Below are 24,041 nucleotides of genomic sequence, written 5' to 3' on the forward strand. Positions count from 1 at the left end.
GCAGTCACTGAAATGATCAGTTATGCAGTCAAAGGTGGTAACCGGAATAAAGCAGCATAGCTTCACACAAATTTGCAAGGCAAACTAGTCTGCTCAACAGAACACAATGATACAAAGGCTTACCCTGGTTTACAAAAAAAGGTTCCTGCAATACAAAAAGATAATATGAAAAGATACTTTCTTGCAGAACTTCCAAATTTTAAGTTCATGAAACCATACCTTAAGGTCTTGACGTAAAGCACACATTTTCTCTTTGGATATCTCAAGTTCTTTTGTTATTTTTTCACACAAAGCCTTCTTTTTTCCAAGCTGTAAAAAAAATGGAGGTCAAACAGGCTTTTACAAGAAAGGCTACATAATCACTTGAACATAAGTAAGAATTTTGCAAATAAATACCAAAAAAACAAATTCATAGTGATTTGAGATAAAAAGCAGTGGCATAATCTCAAACTGAGTTCACAATTAACTTTCCTGTTAACTTTCAAAGTATCTGACAAGAACACAGACCAAAACCAAAATAAATTCAAATTATGATCTGGAGAGTGGTTTGAGAGTAAGTTTTCAAAGTCAGTGGCCATTTGCAGAAACTGTCCAGCTACAAGCGTGGTCTCCACTTTTTACTGAGTGAATAGTACTCACACATCCATAACATGCAGCAGTGTTATCAAGAGGCATGGTGTGGTGTTAAAACCAACCACCCTAGAGGCAGCTTAGCACCATAATGTGTACTAGCTTTACTTTCCACTTTAAAAAAATATTAAGAGCACATCATCATAACCTGTATTTTTGGTTACCCAATGGATGAGGTTAGCAATACAGATGTCTGAAAGAAAGCACTGAATCAAAATCTAGTATAGTGCAGGTTATGGCCAGCACTCAGGCACTAAGAAGCAATTCAGAAGTAAAACATCCCATTTACAAATTACTTTGGAAATTATATTTCATTTGATCTCTAAACAGAAGACCTACAGAATCCTCAAAAATAATTACAGAACAAATAATTACAGAATGCTACAGACTATTTCCAGTCTTCTTGTTGGTTTATCAGTCAAAAGCATTCTAGCCTCTGCACTACTCTACAGCAAGGCAAAAACTTGTTATTTGTTAAAAATGAAACATTTGTACACGTTTCAGTTACGCAGATCAGACAGATCATTTAATTTAATGTTTAACACAGTAAGCTAAAGGTGACAAGTTTACCAACATACTTCTTGTATACATAGATAGATGTACATGTGCACAATAACGTCACAAATGTGTGGTCTTGTTGAAAAATCTCTCTGTAAAACAATCACTATATAATTACTCAAAACTAAATCCTTACTGCTGTGTACTAAAACATCCTGGGTTTATTGCACAGTGTCCTTCATAGTCCCTTTGTGCACTATTGTATTATTAAAAAGTTTTATTACTAAACGTACCTAATACATAAAAAGGGAAAAAGCAGTGTTAGCGAGGGAGGGGGTGTGTGAGGGGAGGAGAGCAGTAACCAAGAAGGACAGAGTACTGCCCTTTCTGTGCACCACAAAGGTGCTCCGTGATCTCTGGCTCCATATGACAACTTCAGGGTCAGTCACATGCAGTCCTACTGGGAAGTCTTGTGGCAGGTCATCAGTTGGTCCTGCTCTGCTTGCGATTTATTTTCCTTGACAGTTCATTCTTCTTTCTGTCAGAATACTCTCTTTGCTTTCTTAACAGCCACCCCCTTGGTCTCCCCACTGCTGTCTCTGGCACAGTTTCACAACAAAGCACATCACTAAGCCAAAGCCTGCTGAGTCGACTTTTCAACTGTGCTGCCTATCACGTGACATTCCTCCTCCAAAATAACAATTCGCTGTGGGTAATATGTTCCTAGTTACTCTGCAGCTTCCAGACTTTGGTCTCAGAAGAGTTTCATAATGACCATACACATCAGTTCTCTTATCTCACTGGGAGAGACCTAACAGTGCTTGCTGTTTACAAAAGTATAATTGTTTCCATGGCCACTTATTTTGGCGTCTGTTGAACAAACTCAAAGGTCTTGTGGGAGAGTATTCTTTTCCCAACAGAAAGGGCAAAGCTGATATACATTTCCTTTTTTTTTCCTTTTGAACACTGTGACTGACTAGCTAGGCTATGCATTTGTCAAAACAAAAGACAAAACCTAGAAATGAAAAAACAGTACCAATATTTTTACAATTTCTAACACCTTGGCTTTCTGTATTTGCCAATTTTATCCAAAGATAAGCTAATTACAAGTTTGTACAGAAAGCTTTAATAGTGCAGTTAACTTCTCTTTACAACCTTTAAAGCCATACATTCATAAAACATTTACACCCAAGAGGATTCATTTAAACACATTAGCAATACAAATGAGAAAATAAATGCAAGACTGACTTTGCAGTCAGTGTAATAAAAGGCCAGTAGAACTGAATAGAAAACACCTTATTTTTGCACAAGTAAGACTTCCAAATATTTCCATTATTGTTTTATATAATGTGAAGAAAGTATTGTTACGGTCCCATGTTACTTCAAAAGATCTCAAAATAGCACCAAAAGAGATTTAATTGTAAATACAGTCACCTCAAAATATTATCTGACTTTTACAATGTACATGGACATGCACATTTACATAATTGATACCAATGACTACTGAGGCTCAAGTGTTGCATATTTAGTAACATCATGGTACACATTGGCCAATTCTTAAATCACCATCTTTTAACTGAAATCCTAGATATGAATGGTTTGTTTTCCTGAGTGTTTATTAATAATAAACTAAACAGGCTTCATAAGAAAACAAAAGCAAATTAATGTACAAACAAAGAAAGAAAAAAGCTTTCCTCCCTGTCCCCCAAAACACACGCAAAACTTCACCGTAGGGCAAGCTTAGAGAAATAGTTGTGACAGAGATTATTTCTTTAGGTATACATGAAGCTGTCAACTCAACATTCCCACTCTTCTGACCTTTTTTACAAGCAAAGCATACACACTGCTGCAGGCTGAAGGCGATACATATAGAGTCAAACAGTGCAAGTGTTACCTCATTAGACATGTCTTCCAGCTTGTTCTGGTAAGCTGTCAAGGTATACCTCAAAGTCTCAAGGACAGAGAAGCTCAGAGGTTTATCATTGTCCTTACAAGTGCCTGAAGAAAAATACAGAATGAAAATTAAGCTTTAAAGCCACAGAGAGAAGAACTACTCACTCTGGATAAGAGGTATTAAAATTAGCTAGGCTTCAGTGACAATACAAAACACTGAACAGCAGCTTTGTTTGCCACAAGAATGTGGCAAGTATGGCTGGATAGGCATACTTTCACAGCAAATACAGCTGTACATATACAAGACATTTGTATAAAGGCTATAATACAAGATACAGAACTGTAAATTGTGGATTACATTTCTGCCTAATGTATTTGGAATGCAGTCTCGCATATGATTTCTACTGTGGTCATTCAGTCAAACCAGCCAACTTTAAAACCACAAAATAACACACTTTGAAGAACATATTGCCTAAAAGTTAAGTATGTTACACTTTTCCTGACATTACTTTCCTATTGTGACTAAGCATGCATATTATAAAGCAGTACTTAATTTACTTAAAGCTTTACTGAGCCAAAGATCACATGACTATGTGATGATGATGTTGAATTTCATTCCAAAGGAAATAATAAAACAATTTATTATCTGTCTGCAGAGTCCTACATAACATTGCAATGATAAATCTTGAAACTAATATATCCATTGTAGACACTAAACTTATCTATTAAACCTCAGACAGAGAATTCTGATCTCATTGCCTTGATTAAGGCTATATGAACATGTTGGAGCATTCCAAAGCCTGTAGTACATGTGCTAAAAAAGCAAAACAACACTGTAGGTCAGATGTCAGCTGATAATAAATTTCCAAAACCAAACTATGTTTTTCTAGTGTTAGAACTTATTGACAGAATTTTCTTCCCAAAATTATATGTATTAGTATTCAGTATTTAACATCTTATTTTGAAACAAATTATCATCTTACCATGTTCTACGAGCAAAACTTTACCAATATTAACGGCACCCCTATTGTGCAAAAAGGAGTGAAAAAAATCTTTGGCATTTGAACTCCAGAGAACTAAACAGTTATATAGGTGTTTATCACCTCTGAAAGGTCAGTGTCACTACACTACTTACTCATAAAGTCAAATCACATACTGGACTCTAAGCCCATTTATTTAGGTCCCCATAAAACTTAGTCAGCTAGAAGGGGTGCACTTACAGACTTAACATGTTGAGGGTTTTTTAAGAATCATATGGTTAGTACTATTTAATAAGCATGATATTCTACCCAAACTATTACATAAAAATGATTAATTTATCCTGTAAGCTATAGATATAGAGCAATGGTAGTCAGTGGAAAACTTACACATAAAACTCTTAAAGTATTGCCAATAGCTGTTCTGGAAATTTTGTTCAGTATAATTAGCCTCTTCTCTCCCAATCCTTGGATAATACCAGAAAACAGAGCACTATTCAGATGGGACATTAACGTTATTTTCCACTGCCACCTGCCAGCCAACTGTTACTGTCAAAGCTGTGTCTAGGCAAACCAATGCAGGTTTGCAAGATTGCTTACCTTAACAGGTACTCTACACAACATACATGAATTTAAAAAGAACATGTGCCCCAGTAACAGACTTGTGCTCTGTCCAGTCAGCCACTCCAGCACCTATTCACCACAGTGCTCAAAAACCTACAGAGTCAGAGAAGAGCACAACTTTCTTAAAGAGTATCTGCCGGCATTAACCAAACCTCTGAATCCTAGAAAGATGCCAAACAGCAGTTACACTTAGAACCAACAACCTAAGAATTCATAAAATCTGACTTTTTGTGAGAAGTTTCAATTTCACATTTAAGAAAGAGACTAATAACATCTTTTTGTCAATTTTATCACTTTACCCCAGCTACAGCTAAGGATGCACATGGTCCAGTCCTGTCTTCCCTATTACAAGTGACTTCTCACTATTGCCCCACAGTAGGAACATTGTGCATTAATCTTGTTGCAGAGAAAAAGAAAAAAAAAGGAACTACAACCACAACCATTTTTTTTTCCTGAAATGAAGATAAACTTTCCTGAGCATAAACCCTGTTGATGAATAATTTCAAAATATGATAAAACTGAACGAAGACAAGAAAAGATCATGCAAATTGTTCAGTTCAAATAACAATGTTGTGGAGAACTTATAAAGGTCACTTGAGAAGACGTGGATTTATTCTTGTCATTTTGGAATGTATAAGGAGAAAAACAACTTTTAAAAATACTTTAAAAGCACTTTATAAAGTCTTCTTTTATCTTTCCTGTGCAGCCCAAAAATCACAGCCCAGTAAGCCCAAATGATGGGGCTAGACCTTTAATATCAACAGATTTTTAAGTAGATCTCTCAAATGCTCAAGTTGAAAGTTGTAACACAAAGAAGAAAGATTGCTCAGCCAGCTATGTCTTATATAGCCCCTCACCTGCTAATTAGATTACAAAGATTTACTCAAGAGTTTTACTTTTACTGGCACCTAGACATTCCTATTTCAAATATGATTACACTTCTCATTTACATTGAAATAAATACTCTTACACAATAAATTCATTTGTACGACGTAAGAAGGCAACAGCTTTAAAAAATTAAGCTTCATACTTAGAAGCACAGTAAATCCTTAAAACAAATGTCTTAATATCCATTTTAATATTAGCCATACTTAATTCACAGCACAGATAAATTTTACTTTCTCCCTAAACTGAACCTCTGCAGAGATGGCGCTTAAAAATCTCTTTAAATACGAGCTTTCAAAGTTTACCTTACACAAAGCAAATTAATACTGAAGTTACTGAATCCTTAGTATTATAGAAACAGGTCAAATCTGTTCTCTTCAAGGTTAACCACTAGGGAGAACAGAAGATCTACCCAAAAAACAATTACTGCTTTGGAAACTGCACTTCGGCAGCTCTCCCAGCTCACCCAGCATTGCTGAAGCCCTGTGGGCATGTGGAACTTTGCAAGACAGAGGAAAACATCCAGTTTTGAAAAGCTTTTCAGTCTGACATATCTACAGTAAACTTACAAGGTATCACCCATGGAAATTACATTTATAATTACAGAATAAAACTGTTACTCAAAAAAAAAAAAAAATCCTTCAGTCCATGAGGAAAACATGCATCACATATTCAAGGTTAGGCTCTCAAGGACAACAGAAAGTTCAAGAAGTTCCTTTTAATAGTACCAGGCCCTAAAAAAACCCAATAAATCATCTTTCTTGAACAAACAAAACCTGAATGGCATTATATGACCCATTTATGTCTACTGTTGCTACAAAGTGCAGAAACATAATACAATTTACGTAAAACAAACCCATGTGCTTTTTAAGTAATGACTTGTCTGTTTCTTCCAGCTTAGTGCACTGTAAGTCAGAAGTATTTTGTGACTAGTATGTGATATTCTAACAGGAATCACATGGTGAAAACTTTTATAGATAGTTTAAATGAAGACTTTTTAGTGTACTATTTTCACCTTCAAAAAATTACTAGCTTTGATGTTAAACTTCAGCTTATGTTATTCACCACTTCAAATGTTTAAGCAGGCAGCAGCTTGAGTTTGAAATAAAAAATACATATAAAGCTACGTAATAGAGTGGCAACCATTAACTTGCAATTAATTTTAAATAAAACAAAGTATTATTAGTTCTATATTAGACCAAATTAATGTCACGCAGCACAATCAACAGTAAGAAGCACTGCGTTGTATGATGTGTCCTACACAACCTTTTTGAATATATGACCTTTAAGTTGCTGAAGGTTGCCTCAAAATTTGGCTCAGTTCAAGCAAAACATCTGTTCCCTTTGCAGGTATACTGTAAGGACTTTTTTCTCAGTTGGATTTAGAGCACAGCAAGTGAGCCCTTTTCTGACCGATCATATACACCCCTGCATTTGTAAATCAAGCTCAGGGCTGACAACAGCAGGTCCACATTCCGTCACCCTTTCTCAGCTAGCAAGGCCATTTGACTGCTGTGAGAACTGCTCTTATCATGTCATCAAATCAAAGCATGTTGAGAAGAGGGAATGCAAGAGGCATCTGCAGAATTCCCACAATGTAGTGACTTTGGAACATTGACAGATGCATCTGTCATTTTATACCTTCAACTAACCTGCTGTCCGCTGGCCTGACATAGCAAAGCTGTCCAAGAGTAACTCCAGCTCTCTCATGTTGTTTTCATACGTCTCTGTTAGAAAAACCTGGTGTTTCTTGGCCTTTATTTGACAGGAGACACAAACAAGACAAGAAAAGGAAAAGGAAACCCATTAAAATAGTAAGCAGAGGAGATATAGATCACAAAGATCGTTCTCCCCCTTTAAATTTACATTCCTGATATATCTCTTAAGTCTTTTCTTGAGTCAAGAGACCTAACATGACATCACTAAGTAACACAGAATCCTGAAACACTTGAAATAGATATAGAGGCTTCAGGTAGTCAACAGAAAAAAATGGTTGCACTAAAAAAAAAAATAAACAAAGTAGTCGATTTTCTGCTTTAAAAATATCTTAATAAACATTAATTACCTGCTGCCCATGTATGTAAGCAATGAAATGGTATCTATTGTTACACTCTACAAGGACACTGAGAAAGACAAAAACCTACTGGCAGACAGGCTAGAAAAATCACAATTTGGCACTTAGTCAAATCCCACACCTATTCTCATTGCAAACCTGCCTACTTCAATTGTTAGTATCTTCCATGCTCAATAATGACTTCTTCAGTATCAAAAACTCCTCCTTATGCATGGAATATAAAGCAGCAAAGCCTTTCAGCTCCTATCACTGAATTTTTTTAAAGAAAACTCTTTGCTAAGTACAGCCTATTGTTCAAATAAGACAATGGCTTTATTCTGATGACAGAGCAGATTTTTTTAATGAGTGCAATAAAAAGACTATACAAAATAATTCACTGTATTTGATATTAAAACAGTCGATATCAACGTCCTCTTGGACAGATGTTGGACTTCTTGGACTTCTAAAAGAAATATACAATTTTAGCAGCCAGCTGACAAAAAAAAAGTAACACACCTCAGCAGCTAAAGGGAAAAAACAACACACACAGTGAAACAAAACAAAACCACCACTAGACAACCCCTCTCTTCCCAAATAGAAAGAAAATCGTATTTCAATAACTTCACAATTTTCTTATGACAAAGGTTCAGAGATGTCTCATTACTTTTCATTACTCCATTTAGTTTTGTTCTAAATTCTAATATATATTTGATTAATTTTTATTTCCACATGGTGATGGAAGGCTACTCCTTTTGTACTGAGAAAAATCCTACTCTTTTCTATCATATCTATAAACTATTGCTTTAGTTATGCTTCACTGAATGTGTAAGGATCCAGTCAATCTCTCAAGTGTGGAAAACATTCTCCCCAGGAAAACTGCTATATATTGGTAGCATATAACTGTCAGGCTAAAAACCCAAGAAATGCATTTAATTCTCTGCAGTGCTCTTCACTATTCAGCTTAAATATTTTATAAATTTGCTTTACTCTTTCAATTTTAATTATATGTACTGTATATCAACTAATATATTATTCATATGTGTATTTCAGTGTTAGGTCCCCTGTAGCATTTACACACTTTTCCTTGTGTGGGAGTTCGTACTACACTTCTGAACAGATTTCCAAACTATTTCTAAGTATTAAAAAATAACCAAGTTTTAACTCTTACTCTTTAAAGTTACCCAAATAAATAGAGCCTGCAATTGCTGAGCTCCAGTAAAAACTTTTTATAGGATGCAAACGCATTAAAATCCTTTACTGTCGTGTGCCAATATAATGTCAAAGACTTTACATATTATAAATAAGAAAGTAAAATTTTATGATAGCATTACAATAAAATAAATATTCTTTTTACAGATACCACTCTAGCACAGACAAGATCAGACTGAATCTTCCCAGAAAAACCTCTTCCCATGGAAATGCCAAATGTGACAATTTTTGTTAATATTTTCATCCATTTTTTTCCTTTGGTAACTTAATTTACCACAACTTAGTCACTATATTCTAGTCATTTCAGCTTTCACCACTCCTGTGTTTTGTTTGCTAACTGCATTTACAATCCCTAAGCCAGTTTCAGTCTCTTCTTCAACACCAACAAAGATCAAAAGGAAATTCCTTAGCTTAGCCATTTTCCCACATTTCAGCTGGACAGTATTTAGTATCTTTCCTCACTAACTCTCATTTTCTATTAATGGTCCCAGTTATCATAAACTGAAAAAAAAATACTGTAAATTACATTGCTTGAAACCTGGAATTGAGTCCAAAAGGGTCTGAATACACAGATTTAAGTCTCACTGACAAGTATTTAATAAGAACGTGTAATTGAGGCTGACAGGATCTCTGGAGGTCGTCGGGTCCCACTTGTCCCTCAAAGCAGGGCCATGCCTGTTACAGGGTGTTCCAAACCCCCTTTCCCCCATCTCCATCAGCGGAGGTTTGAATGGGGAATAACATGACATTGCCTTCCCTTTCCCCTGGGGACATGTAAACGGCACCCAGCCCATTCTTCCCGCCGGGGAGGAGGTCCCTCACAGGTATGTACCCATGGGAGAAGTCCGCTGCGATTGCGAATTATGATTAGCAGGGTGCTTCACACCCAGTATACATTGGCCCCAGACACATGGTATAGGAAAGCCTTAAATAGAGTGACCTGAAAGCAGTCGGGGCTCTCGCTCTCATTTTGGCTCATCTTAGACCCACTCTGCATTCGTAGTGAAATTGGAGAAACCAGCACTCGGACCTGGCTTCTCCCCAGACCTGCCTGCCCTGGTGTCCTGCTCCCTGCCTGCCGCGAAACTGCGGCTTTTCTTGCACTGTTCAGACAGTGCTACTGAATGACTTTCCCCTCGTGGCAACGGATTCTGGCTAGTCCCTTTTCATTCGTATTTATGTCTCATTATCCACAAACTGGATTATAAAACCTGCAGTTCTGGAGCCTGCCACCAAAGAAAGACCTAGGGACCATCGCCAAAGTCCTGCTCGGTCCCTGTGAGTAAAACCGGCATTCACATACTTTCCCTAAGGTCCTGGCTTGCCTCTGATTTTATAAGTGGGGTGAAGCTATTTTATGGCTTAGCCTTTTCCATTTTCTGAATCCTCTGAATTGTACTAAAGTTGCCCATAAGCATCCTGGTAGAATTTGTGACCAAAGAGAACCTGTAAATAATCTAGTAAGGTTTATACATAATTTTAGGGTGGGGTTTTCAGGAAAAATAAATATAACCATATTTTTTTAATTCCTGCCTTGTTAATTTAATCCAAATTGAAACAATGCCTGAAGTCAGGTCCAGTTGCTTATAGCCTTATCCAGTTGAGTATCCTCAAGACTACAGTTTCAACAGCTCTTCTAGGCAACCTGCTCCAGTACCTCACAATACTTGTTCTAAAGTTATTTTTTAACTTCTAGGCAATTAGAGCTTCCCTTTCTAAAACTCCTGTTTTATTCTCCTACCTTCACTGTACAGTGGAAGATACCTTTTGTCAGATCCAGCTATTTCAAGAGATGAGATTACTTCTCTGTCAGTAACCCCACTCATGATTATGTTAGGGGATGAAAATCCTGTAGAACTACTGGAAAAGCACTGGTATGAGTGTTGCCTAGATTACTTCAAAAGGGAAACCAGGTGACATTGCTAAAGTCTTTAAGAAAAGAGAGTTTGCTTCCCAGATCACATTAGTATAAATGGGTGAAAGAATACTTGTGAAGTAAGCCTTCTGCTGACATTGCTTGACTTCCTGCACAACAGGATGGACTATTCTTGACCTTGGAGGTGAGCCTTGAAAATTACCTTGAAAATCAAAGGCAGCAGGAAGCCTGTATAGATGTACAAGGTGCTCCAGACTAAATTAAAATAGTAATAGGAAGCATAAAGAAGGTGGAAGCAGGCGTAAGTGACCTGGAAGAAATACAAAGGCATCATGCAAGCATGGAAATATGCTTAGGAAAGCCAAAATCCATCTAAAGTTGAATCCAGCAGGGGTCATTAAGGGCAACAGGAAAGGCTTCCTGAAGTACATCACTAGAAAAAGGAATACTAGGCAAGATGTGGGCCTGCTGCTGAACAGGGCAGAAGATCTAGCAACTAGGACAAAGAAAAGGCCTTCTCACTGCCTTTTTCACCTCAGTCCTTAGTGGTAGAACCTGCCTTAGGGAATCCCAGATTTCTGAAATCAGTGGTAAGGTCTTTTTGTGAAGTCTGCACAAATACTTGAGAATTCTCAAAATGTATTAGGAGTATTTCCAAAATCCCCCAAATGCAAATCCCTCTCTCACAAAATGCTCAGAATAGGAGGCTAGAAACCTAACAATATGAAAGCTAGAGTCTTACTTTCTGAATAGATTCTGAATAAGAATAGATGCTGAAGTGTAGCATATATAGTGCTTCCCCAAGTCAAATTTCATATCCTTAAGAAGGTTCCTATTATCACAAAATACCCCTTGAGGACAAAAGAAGTTTTGGTAGGAAAATGTGTTTGGCAACATATTTACTAAACTGTCAATTCAAAAATACAACTGTACTTTTACAGAAAGAAATAGAAGCCAAGTATTTTTCATTCCAAGTACTGTAGACTCCAACCGTGAGAAAGATCTTTTTTCCAAATGCTTTGTGTCTTCATCTGGAAGAATGACTAGAATTATGAAGAAAACCTACTACTTATAAAAGTTATTCCAGCTACTGTCAGAATTATGCTGATCTTCCAGAATCAGAGTACTTGCATTAATATGGGCACATCCCTACTACCTTAATGTCAGAGGTATTCTCTGTAACTACCAGTATTTGATTTTGGCATCATTCCAACACATGTTCCAGTACAAAGTTCCATAGACTTTTCAGCATTTTCCAAAAGCCATTGTTGAACAAAGCAAATGCAAGCTCTGTGCACACTTCCAGAACAGCCCACATGACCTGATGCTGCAAATGCACATCCCTATGCCAAGTTCAGTAACATTTAAAAAATAAGCATGTAGACAGAAGTTCAAAGCCTTTTCAAAAATAATTTATCAAAACCCCAGTAGTATTATGCAGGGAACTGAGGTACAGTCCTGAAATGAACTGTCATTATTCCAAGAGGCATTTTCTCTACTTTGTTTACAGTTACAGGGACATTCCTGTGTGGCTGTGTTGCATTAATTCACCCACTGCATCTGCAGTACAAATCCCATCTGGTGACAGCAAATCAAGTACTGCAAGTACCATGCAGCCACCAAAAAGCAACATGTTCAGATGTTCCTTGAAAAGCATTTGGGTAAATTCTTTACAAAAGCATCAGAAGGTTTAGCAGGCATGACTTTGGGGGAACCAAATTGGCTCTAAATGACTGCTCCACAGCTAACAATGGGTTTTACTTGAGTGAAGTTCTGCATAGAAGAATAGTGGTACAAATTTTAAGCAGCCAAGCATACATTACAATATAAAAAACAACAAGCAAAACCATCACTGACAATCTCTGTCCTTAGGCTGCTATTTATTTTTGCTCAAGTTATCTAACTATTGAATATGTTAAGAGTTTCTTTATTTTCTTAGCTTAACTAGAATCTTCCAAAGTCTAGAGAGGTATCTTTAAACAGTGTTCACCCATGCATAAATTTAATAAAATTTCCAAGAAATTTAGAAAGAATGTGTCATGGGTTAGGGCTGGGCCAGCCACTAAGCAAACGATGGACTCGATTAGCCTCTTTCCCTTCTCACAAGAAAAGAGAAAGGGAATAAGGGAGAGACACTTAAGTGGCTTAGAAAAGAAAAATAGTTTAATTAAAATAATAATAAAATTAAATATATACAAAACCGGTATCAAACCCATCCCTGAGATGGCAATTCATTTCTGTCACCAGTGATGCTGTAGCAGGCACTTCTGAGTTCCCAGACTGAGGTCAGTGGCAAATGGAAACTGAACTCCGGAGCTCAGCTTTACACTGAATATGACATATACATAGAATATCTTGCTGGTCAGTTTAGGGTCACCTGTCCTGCCTACTCCTCCCTGCAAGTGCAGCCTTTAAATGTGCAGCCTCAACATAATACACAAGATTTAGCAGTGATCTTGGTCTGCATACCAATCATTGGTACTATCTAGAAACAAGAAGCAGACACTGAGAAAACAGGCTGTCAATTTCAGAAAGTGCAATTACTTAGAAGATATTGAGGTGAAAAGTATCACAGAATCACCAAGGTTGGAAGAGACCTCAAAGATGATCAAGTCCAACCTGTTACCACAGACAGGTGCCTGTGGTGGGGAGGGGATCTGCCCCAACCCATTACACTTACGACTAAGCCATGGCACCAAGTGCCACGTCCAATCCCCTCTTGAACACCTCCAGGGACGGTGACTCCACCACCTCCCTGGGCAGCACGTTCCAATGGCTAATGACTCGCTCGGTGGAGAACTTTCTCCTCACCTCAAGCCTAAACCTCCCCTGGCGCAGCTTGAGACTGTGTCCTCTTGTTCTGGTGCTGGTTGCCTGGGAGAAGAGACCAACCCCCTCCTGGGTACAACCTCCCTTCAGGTACTTGTAGAGAGCAATAAGGTCTCTTCTGAGCCTCTTCTCCAGGCTAAACAATCCCAGCTCCTTCAGCCTCTCCTCGTAGGGCTTGTAAAAATCACAGAATAGAATTAGTTCTGCTTTAAGTCAGATCAGAACAGAATGTTATGAAGTATCCCTTATTTTGGGGGTTTGGTTGGGGTTTTTTGGTCAGTTGGTTGGGTTTGGGTTTTTTTAAAGTCAGATATTTCAAGAAATGGCAACTTCAAATGCATTTTTTAGATGTCTGTCTTCAAACACTAGGATATAGTAGCTTGAGTGACATCTCTACTTCCAGAATAAGTTACAAAATTGGCTTCTTTGTAGAAGATCATTTAAGCACATGCTTCAAACTGATGGGTCTTTTTAAATTAGGACAATAACAGAAGTAGCATCTGGGCAGGAACACGCCACCCTGAGTTAAGGGAAGCAAAACAAGAATCGAGATAACATAGCATTTAATAGTCATTGGCACAAAATTAATGTAGACTGTGTTTCAGGTTTTTTAAACGGAAATAGAAAACTGTTCATAATAAATCATCTTGAGGAGATTTGTATCTTGCCCTTGTGTACCAGATTGTACTCTGCAGAATATGTAGAACAGAATCTCAGTCTTCAGTGTGCCTCACTGACTGTTCAGTCAATACTACTTCTGTCAAAGAATAATGGTTAATGCCTATGTCTAGGAACTAGATTCTCAAACACGTCTGTTCTGACTTTCAGCTTACAATAACCTACAAGGCTTATTATAGACAGCCAGACATATACATCACGACCGCATGCATCGCTGCAAGAGAAAGATTTATATGCCACACAGAAAGAGACAGGCTCAGAGTGTAATCTATTACACTACTTACACATTAATTATGCAACTCCTGACAGTATCTAGACACAAAGCAGAGCTCACAAATACACAATTCTCCCTAACTAAAGGAAATTTTTCTATAATACACTATTTTTAGTGACTTCAACTTTCCAATGTGCATTCTGGTAAATTAGCAAGCTCCCCGAAGTTCCATTTCTCAAAAACTGAAGTTTCAATGTCTCACACTTGTTTGGTACTCCAGTGCCAGACATGTAAGTATCCTGAGTAACTTTTAGAACTAGTGAGACACCTCCTATTCTTCCCATGGAGCAAGAATACAGCTGGGGCTGCTTCATCCAAAGGAAGTTCAGAATCACAATGGTCATTCTTCCAAATTCTCATTCTTCAAGTTAAAATTTTTTAAAAGCCTAGCTGAAAATAATGACAAGCTTGAGAACAACTTCCTTAGGAAAACATAACAGAAATCTTGAGAGCTTGGTCATGCTGAAAATTCACTAACATTTTCATTGATAAGAGCAGATCCTACCACATTTGATCCATGTACATTCCTGGCAAACTTCTGCCACATGCTGATATTTAAAATTAAAGCAGTGTAACTTGCATGGAGGACTGCTTCCTGATGCAGCTGTCAGTGAGCTTACCAGGGGTCAGGCTCTGCTTGACCTGCTGCTCTCCAATAGAGAAGGTCCAGTGGGAGATGCGATCGTGGGAGGCTGCCTAGGGTGCAGTGACCACAAGATAGTTCAATATGCAGGGAGACAGGGAGGAGCACCAACAGAACCTTCACCTTGGACTTCCAGAGGGCAAACTTCAGCCTGTTTAAGAAACTTATTCACAAAATTCCCTGGGTATCAGCCCTCAAGAACCGAGGGGTCCAGGAAGGTTGGATCTGCTTCAAACACGAGCTCTTGAAGGCACAGGAACTGGCAGTTCCCATGTGCCGAAAGATGAGCCGGTGGGGAAGGCAGACAGCCTGGATGAGCAAGCAGCTCCTGAAGGATTTAAGGGAAAAAAGAGGCTGCATTGCCTTTGGAAGGAGGGGAAGGCTTCTCGAGGTATGTTCAAGGAAGTTGTTAGATTATGTAGGAATAAAATTAGAGAGGCAAAGGCCCAGCTGGAACTGAAGCTGGCCACCTCTGTGAAAGACAATAAAAAGCAATTTTACAAATATATTAACACTAAAAAGAAGGGCAAGAAGAACCTGTACTCCTTATTGGACCTGGAGGGGAACACTGTGACTGAAGATGAGGAAAAGCCTGAGGTCCTAAACACCTTCTTTACCTCAATTTTTAACAGTAAGGCAGGAGGAGTTCAGGAGCTGGGTGATGGGGTCAGGGTGCAGTGTAATGCCCTGGAAATCCATGAGGAATTAGTTTGGGACCTGCTGAGCCACTTGGACACTCACAAGTCCATGGGACGGAATGGGATCCATCCTAGGGTGCTGAGAGAGCTGGCAGATGAGCTGGCCAAGCCTCTCTCCATCATTTTCCTCCAGTCCTGGCTCACTGGTGAGGTCCCAGATGACTGGAAACTGGCCAGTGTGGTCCCCATCCACAAGAAGGGTCGGATGGAGGAACCTGGAAACTACAGGCCAGTCAGCCTGACCTCAGTGCCAGGGAAAGCGATGGAGCAGATTATCCTGGTGGCAATAACTGCACACCTGAAGGATGGCCAAGGGCTCAGGTTCAGGCAACATGGATTTAGGAAGGGTAGATCCTGCCTCTCCAACCTGATCTCCTTCTATGATCAGGTGATCCATCTGGTGGATGTGGGAAGGTGTGGTGGTTTGAAAGGAAAGGCTCTGCTTTCCCTCCCCCACTGAGAAAGAGACCACGGCTAAACCCAGTCGGAGAAATGAGATTATATTTTACAAGGAAACAGATTATATGTAACACAACAAATACAGGTATTTTACAATATATACAGGAATATACAGCAAATGAACTCAACCAGAAATCAGACCCCCCACAGAGGGGCTCCCCCCTGTGCCCCCCTTCACCCCCTACCTCCCTTCTCCTCCAAAGAGGTAGAAGAAGAGACGAGGATGGTTAGCAGGACAGGGGAAGAAGCGGACAGGCCTGTTACAGGGAGGGAGTTAGTTCTTATCTCTTGGCAAGAAGCCCAGAAGCAGATCCAGCCGAAAGGGACAGTGAAGGAAGGAAGACTGAGAGAAAGTTCCAGCTGCGCTGGGACTATCCTCACCTCCCACAATTACTTGGCCAATGAAATTTGTTTAGAATACCAAAATATTTTACAAACATTTAGCCAGTGTGCCCCTTTCTTAAAGGCACAGCATCAAACGGTCACAGAAGGCCTGTGGATGTGGTCTGCCTGGACTTCAGCAAGGCCTTTGACACCGTCCCCCACAGCAAACCGCTGTCTAAGCTGTCAGCTCGTGGCTTGGACAGCAACACTCTGCGATGGGTTAGGAACTGGCTGGAGGGCCGAGCCCAGAGAGTAGTGGTGAATGGTGCCACATCCAGCTGGAGGCCAGCCACCTGTGGCGTCCCCCAGGGATCAGTGCTGGGCCCCATCCTCTTTAATATCTTCACTGATGATCTGGATGAGGGGATCGAGACAGTCATCAGCAAATTTGCAGATGACACCAAGTTGGAAGCAGATGTTGGTCAGTTAGAGGGTAGAAAGGCTTTGCAAGAGGGACCTCAACCAACTGGACAGATGGGCCGAGTCCAATGGAATGGCATTTAACAAGTCCAAGTGCCGGGTGCTGCACTTTGGCCATGGCAACCCCATGCAGAGCTACAGGCTGGGGTCAGAGTGGCTGGAGAGCTGCTAAACAGAGAGGGACCTGGGGGTGCTGATCGACAGCCGCCTAAACATGAGCCAGCAGTGTGCCCAGGTGGCCAAGAAGGCCAACGGAATCCTGGCCAGCAGGAGCCGGGAAGTCATTGTGCCCCTGTACTCTGCATTGGTTAGGCCACATCTTGAGTCCTGTGTCCAGTTCTGGGCCCTTTAGCCAGATTTAGCGACAAGGGAGATGATGATTGGAATCAATATGGCTGACCACTATGATCGGGTACTGATCCTTTATTGTTCTAGTACTGCAGGCCTATGGCGCAGGCCTATGGTGAGAGCATAGCACAGTAAAGTAAAGCATGGAAGGAGAAGAGATAGGACAGGCAGAAGAAGAAGTGTGTAGCAAGGGAAGTTCCACAACTTATATAAACTCAGGCTGCCTTGTTGGCATGGACTCACTGGTTGCCTATGCATGACCACACATCACACTATTATAGATTTTTGGTCCAACTACTGATGACACACAAGGTTTGTTGATGCAGGTGCATGTCCTGTTGTCCCAAGATAACTTGCTGTGTTTATAGCTACCAGTGCATTGCTTTAGTTACAGTGCTGCAAGACAGCACTGTTTTGGCATACTGATAGCTGGTTCTGCACTTACGCTGAGCATGGCCTACCACCATGTCAGGCTCTAGGCCTGCACTGCCAGATTGCTCACACTGCTCGTCGCTGGCATTCCCACAGGGCCCTTCACTTTAGGAAGGACATCAAGACACTTGAACGTGTCCAGAGAAGGGCAACAAGGCTGGGGAGAGGCCTTGAGCACAAGGCCTATGAGGAGAGGCTGAGGGAGCTGGGATTGTTTAGCCTGGAGAAGAGGAGGCTCAGAGGTGACCTCATTGCCCTCTACAACTACCTGAAAGGTGGTTGTAGCCAGGAAGGGGTTGGTCTCTTCTCTCTAGCAACCAGCACCAGAACAAGGGGACACAGTCTCAAGCTGCACCAGAGGAAGTTTAGGGTTGAGGTGAGGAGAAAGTTCTTCACCAAGAGAGTCATTCATCATTGGAATGGGCTGCCCAGGGAGGTGGTGGAGTCACCGTCCCTGGAGGTGTTCAAGAGGGGATTGGACGTGGCGCTTGGTGCCATGGTCTAGTCGTGAGGTCTGTGGTGACAGGTTGGACTCAGTGATCTCTGAAGTCTCTTCCAACCTTAGTGATACTGTGATACTGTAACTACTTTACTGTACATTCTACTGAGCCATTAAAAAAAAAAAAAAAAGAAGAATTAGTTGTTCTTTTTCACATAAAGTTTCCAAAAAATGTATTTCATCCCTGTATAAGTCTGCTTCTCTAAAACCAAAGAGCCCTCACTGGTTTGGTTATATTTCCCAAATATCTTTACAAACAAAAACATTAACTCGTATTACAATAGTGCAGTAAGAAACCAATATACAGTTATTAAACTGGAGTGGAAAGGACATATTCAGGATATGTTTAACAATAGTGTAAAACACGAGAAAGTAACTAAGGTAACTATACTTAGGTTCTGCTAGAGTCTTCCCACTTTTCCATTTTGGAAAGAATAATAAGAAGCTGTCCAGCCTGCGTAAACAAGACCGTACTCAGGCACTGCTGCTTCCCAAACAAATAGAAAAGTGTTCAGGAAAAATACAAAACCATCCAACATGATAAAAATTTAATCCCATAGAGGTCTATTAATACAACTCCTCAGAAAATTAGTATTTTCATTACTTGTTCAACACTGTCTTGTGGTTTGAAATCCTTCCAGTAAAGCAATTAAAACAACTAACTCTATGAATAAGACAGTTTTTAACTGAGAAAATCTATTCTGTTTTTTACCTTTCAGTAATATAATATTCATTCTGAGAACACCACTTAATGCTGGTGCCACTATCAGAAACCTTGATCATGAATGGAATTTAGTCCTGAATTCTTATCTGGTGTGACATTCATTTTACTAAGACAAAATGAAAGCTCCTATCAGTGATAGCTAGCAAGCACTCACATTTCATAAAAATCCATCAGCTTGGAATTGAAGTTAGTATTAATAAATAGCAATCATTACTGACTGTAGTTAGAGGAGACAGTTACTTTTACTTCTTTGTATTCCTTTTTTTGCCTGATAAGGTTCAGATTAACTAGGCCAGCAAATGCCCTTAACACAGTAATACTTTCATGGAAGAAGCTGTGATTCTGCCAGAAGGAAAAGGAGAAGTTGATTTGATTTTTCTTCAATTTCTTAGTTACCTATTTATATGGGAAGTGTATAACACTAAGGCAATGTATGGAAGAATTCAATCAACTTGAAGAGAAGACACTAAAAAGTCTAAAGATCATCTCATGTGAATCTCTGCTCCTGGTTCACTGACTAGCACAATGCCTGTCAGCTTCAGGAAACCAGATTTACTTTCCATACTCATAGCTCTATGAGACAGAAAGCAGTTAAATTTGCAAGCCAGTATCAAAAAAATGTTTACATTGGTTCAGGATAGAAATACTCCAAATTCTACTACACAACTGGAGGAGAAAAGATTTTCCATATAAGCTAAGAGTAAAAACCACTCTACTTAGTCCTCTTCAAGCAAGCAATTTTCAACCATTTCTTACAGTCAAATGTTTGCACTAAAACAAGTATGTTATACAAAACAGAAATAAACAAGCCAACAACAGTAGCTAATACTTGGAAAAGAAAAAAACCTGGATAGAAAGACAGAATCATAAACTGCATCTACAAATTGCCCTCACTATGAATGCAAACACAAGTTCTTCTGTACTCACAACTATACTTTCCAAGTTAGTGTTTTCTGCAAAACTCATCAGTTAAATACAGCATGTATTACTTAAGACATTTCTAATCAGCTTTTCCAGCATGCTAGCTATATTTACTCATATTTTGCAACAGAAAGTAACATAAGTAAAATCAGAGTAGCACAATGGCAGAATTCCTCCACAGCTCACACATAGCGAAGGCAGATTATGTTCATACTACCCTAAAGAATGACTGCAACAAGGCTTGTCTTACCATTGCCAGTTTCTCCTGTAATTCTCTGCAGGTTTTTTCACTGTACTCTAGTCTCTCAGAGAGGCCTTTAATTACCTTCTTCTTTTCCTCAGTCTTCTCATTCATTTCCTTGTTTCTGCAGAAATGTTCTCTTTCTAATCTGTAAAGTTTCATCATTAGAATAGTTTCATCAAGAGTAGTTTTGGCAAGTACATAATATACTTTTAAATGGGTAGAGCACATACCATGCTAGCACATCATATGGCTTCTGAAGTTGCTTTTTGTCTTTTTTTTTTCCTTTTTTAACTGAAGCAAATTATATATTCCTTTTAAGAAAGGTTTCTCAGAAAGTGGTTATGTACTTTTCAGTTTCCAATGCTTCCAGTTATAAATTCATTTAGGTGTTTGGATATGGCCTCCAATTACATATAAAGAGAATTAATCAAATTTTAATTAACACAATAGCTCCAGCTACACTTGACACATCTTGCATCATCTAGCCTGATTTCAAGCACAAAGATGCTAATCTTTCCACGTACCTGACTATATTTCAATCATAATGGCATGAGTTCAAGCTTTTCCACCAGCACTGCTTCCAAAATTTTAAGCAGTTTTTGTATACTGTTTCAATCCTCCCAGCACTCAGGAAAACAGGTATAAAGAGCCTTCTGGTATGCCAGCCCGTCCTGCCAGGGTTGTATCATCAGCAAACTTCCTGAGAGTAACTCCACCTTCTATGTACCTTCTGTCACCAAGTCACCCATTCAGTCATTCAGCAACAGGCCCATATTTGCCTGATGTTCCTTTTCCTGCTGATGTACTTGAAGAAACCCTTCTTGTTATTTTTCACATTCTTTGTAAGATTTAACTCTAAGAGGGCCTGAGCTTTCCTTGTTGCATCCCTACATACCCTGGAAATGTTCCCATATTCATTGTATCATAGTATCAGTCAGGGTTGGAAGGGACCACAAGGATCATCTAGTTCCAACTCCCCTGCCATAGGCAGGGACACCTCACACTAGATAAGGCTGGCCAGAGCCTCATCCAGCCTGGGCTTAAACAACTCCAGAGACGGGGCCTCAACCACCTCCCTGGACAACCCATTCCAGGGCTTCACCACTCTCGTGGGGAAGAACTTCCTCCTCACATCCAGCCTGAATCTCCCCACCTCCAGCTTCATTTCATTCCCCCTAGTGCTATCACTACCTGAGATCCTGAGAAGTCCCTCCCCAGCCTTCTTGTAGGCCCCCTTCAGATACTGGAAGGCCACAATTAGGTCACCTCAGAGCCTTCTCTTCTCCAGACTGAACAGCCCCAACTCCTTCAGTCTGTCCTCACAGGAGAGGTGCTCCAGCCCTCTGATCATCCTCGTGGCCCTTCTCTGGACACTTTCCACGTCCATATCCCTCTTGTAATAGGGGCTCCAGAACTGGACGCAGTACTCCAGGTGGGGTCTCACCAGAGCTGAGTAGAGGGGGAGAATCACCTCCCTTGACCTGCTGGCCACACTTCTCCTGATGCAGCCCAGGATCTGATTGGCTTTCCGGGCTGCAAGTGCACACTGAGAGCTCATGTTGAGCTTCTCGTCCACCAGCACCCCCAAGTGTCTCTCCTCAGGGCTGCTTTCCAGCCAGTCACTGCCCAGCCTGGAGTTGTGCCTGGGATTGCCTCGACCCAGATGCAGGACCCTGCACTTGGTCTTGTTGAACCTCAGGAGGTTACCTTGTGCCCACCTCTCCAGCCTGTCAAGGTCCCTCTGGATGGCATCCCTGCCCTCCAGCATGTCTGCTGCACCACACAGCTTGGTGTCATCAGCAAACTTGCTGAGGGTGCACTCAATGCCACTGTCCATGTCACCGACAAAGATGCTGAACAAGACTGGTCCCAGGACTGATCCTGAGGGACTCCACTTGTCACTGGCCTCCACTGGGACATGGACCCATTGACAGCCACTCTTTGGGTGTGGCCATCAAGCCAGTTCTTTATCCATCTTGTGGTCCAGCCATCAAACCCATGTTTCACCAGTTTGGAGACCAGGATGTGGTGCGGGACAGTGTCGAAGGCTTTGCTCAGGTCCAGGTAAATGACATCAGTTGCTCGCCCCTCATCTATTAATGTTGTCACCTGTTCATAGAAGGCCACCAGGTTGGTCAGGCAGGATTTGCCCTTGGTGAAGCTGTGCTGACTGTTCCAAATCACCTCTTCACTATTCTTCTGAGTCAGTAGTGCCTCCAGGAGGATCTGCTCCATGATCTTTCTGGGCACAGAGGTGAGACTGACTGGCCTGTAGTTCCCTGGTTCTTCCTTCTTACCGATTTTGAAAATGGGAGTAATGTTTCCCCTTTTCCAGTCTGTGGGGACTTCCCCAGACTGCCATGACTTTTGGAATATAATAGAGAGGGGTTTAGCAACCTCATCTGCCAGTTCTCTCAGTACCTGTGGGTGTATCCCGTCAGGTCCCATGGGCTTGAATACTTTCAGGTTCTTCAGGTGATCATGAACCTGATCCTTTTCCACATCACTTGTGACCATTTCACCAGTTTCCTTTCTGAGGGGGCCCACACCTTCCCTAGTCTTCTCCTTCCCATTAATATACCTGTAGAAATTCTTAGTGTTCCCTTTAACCTCCCTGGCTAGATTCAATTCAAACTCTGCTTTGGCTTTCCTAACCAGGTCTCTTGCTGCTCAGGCAGCTTCCTTATATGCCCCCTGTTCTAGCTGTCCTTTCCTCCACTTCCTGCAGAGTTTCCTTTTAAGTGATAGTGTGTCCAGCAGCTCCTTGGTCATCCAGGCAGGCCTCCTAGCATTCTTTCCTGCTTTTCTCTTTGTTGGTATACATTGCTCCTGGACACAGAGGAGGTGGTCCTTGAATACTGACCAGCTGTCCTGGGTCCCTCTTCCCTCTAGGGATTTTTCCCACAACACTTTGGCTAGCAGATCCCTGAAGCGATCAAAGTCTGCATGCCTAAATTCTAGGGTCCTAAGCTTAGAACACATCCTCCTGATTGCCCTGAGGATATTAAATTCAACTGCTTCATGATCACTGCAGCCAAGGCTGTCTCTGAGCCTCACACTGGTTACCAGCCCTTCCCTGTTGGTGAGAACAAGGTCCAGCATAGCACCTTTTCTTGTTTGTTCCTCTATCATTTGGAGGAGGACACTGTCTTCTATGCAATCCAGGAACATCCTGGATTGATGGTGCCTTGCTGTGTTGTCCCTCCAGCAGATGTCAGGGTGGTTGAAATCACCCATGAGGACCAGGGCTTGTGACCTGGAAGCCGCTTCTATTTGCCTGTGGAGGGCCTCATCTGCTTGGTTCTGCTGGTCATGTGGCCTGTAGGAGACCCCCACCTCCATCCCCTGTCTTGCCTTTAATTTTAACCCATACACTCTCAACCAGCTCATCATCCCTCCCCAGGCAGAGCTCCACTGATTCCAGCTGCTTATTGACAGAGAGGTTATTGACATATTCCAAGTGGGCAGTCCCTTCTTCATCATACTGTGAACTTCCTTCTTCCATGTGAGTTTTTCCAGAAGCTCCTTGATCATCCATGCAGGTGTCTTGCCTGCCCTGCTTGATTTCTTACTCATGGGAATGCAGCAATCTTGACCTTGCAGGCAGTGACCTGGAATATTAACCAGGTCTCTTTGGCCTTTTTACCTTCTAGAGCCCCAACCCACTGGATTCCTCCAAGCAGGCCTCTGAGAAGCTCCGAGCTGGCAGTCGTGAAGTCCAGCAGTGTAATTCTACTTTTTCCCCTGCTACTTCCCCGCATGGTTCTGAACTGCACCATCTTATGGTCGTCACAGCCAAGGCTGCATCTAACCTTTAAGTCTTTATCCAGACCTTTGTTTGTT

The 24,041-nt window shown here is 40.8% G+C and overlaps 1 protein-coding gene across 1 annotated transcript in view; it reads right to left on the minus strand.

The window, feature by feature from the left end:
• CCDC171 (coiled-coil domain containing 171) overlaps nucleotides 1–24,041 on the minus strand; it is a 215,909-nt gene that overhangs the window by 137,382 nt on the left and 54,486 nt on the right. The window contains 4 exon segments of the mRNA XM_054178071.1: nucleotides 220–309; nucleotides 3,023–3,126; nucleotides 7,160–7,262; nucleotides 20,205–20,343. Coding sequence (XP_054034046.1) covers nucleotides 220–309; nucleotides 3,023–3,126; nucleotides 7,160–7,262; nucleotides 20,205–20,343 — 436 coding nt within the window.

The sequence above is a fragment of the Dryobates pubescens genome, chromosome Z, assembly GCF_014839835.1.
Source record: "Dryobates pubescens isolate bDryPub1 chromosome Z, bDryPub1.pri, whole genome shotgun sequence".
Taxonomy (NCBI): Eukaryota; Metazoa; Chordata; class Aves; order Piciformes; family Picidae; genus Dryobates; species Dryobates pubescens.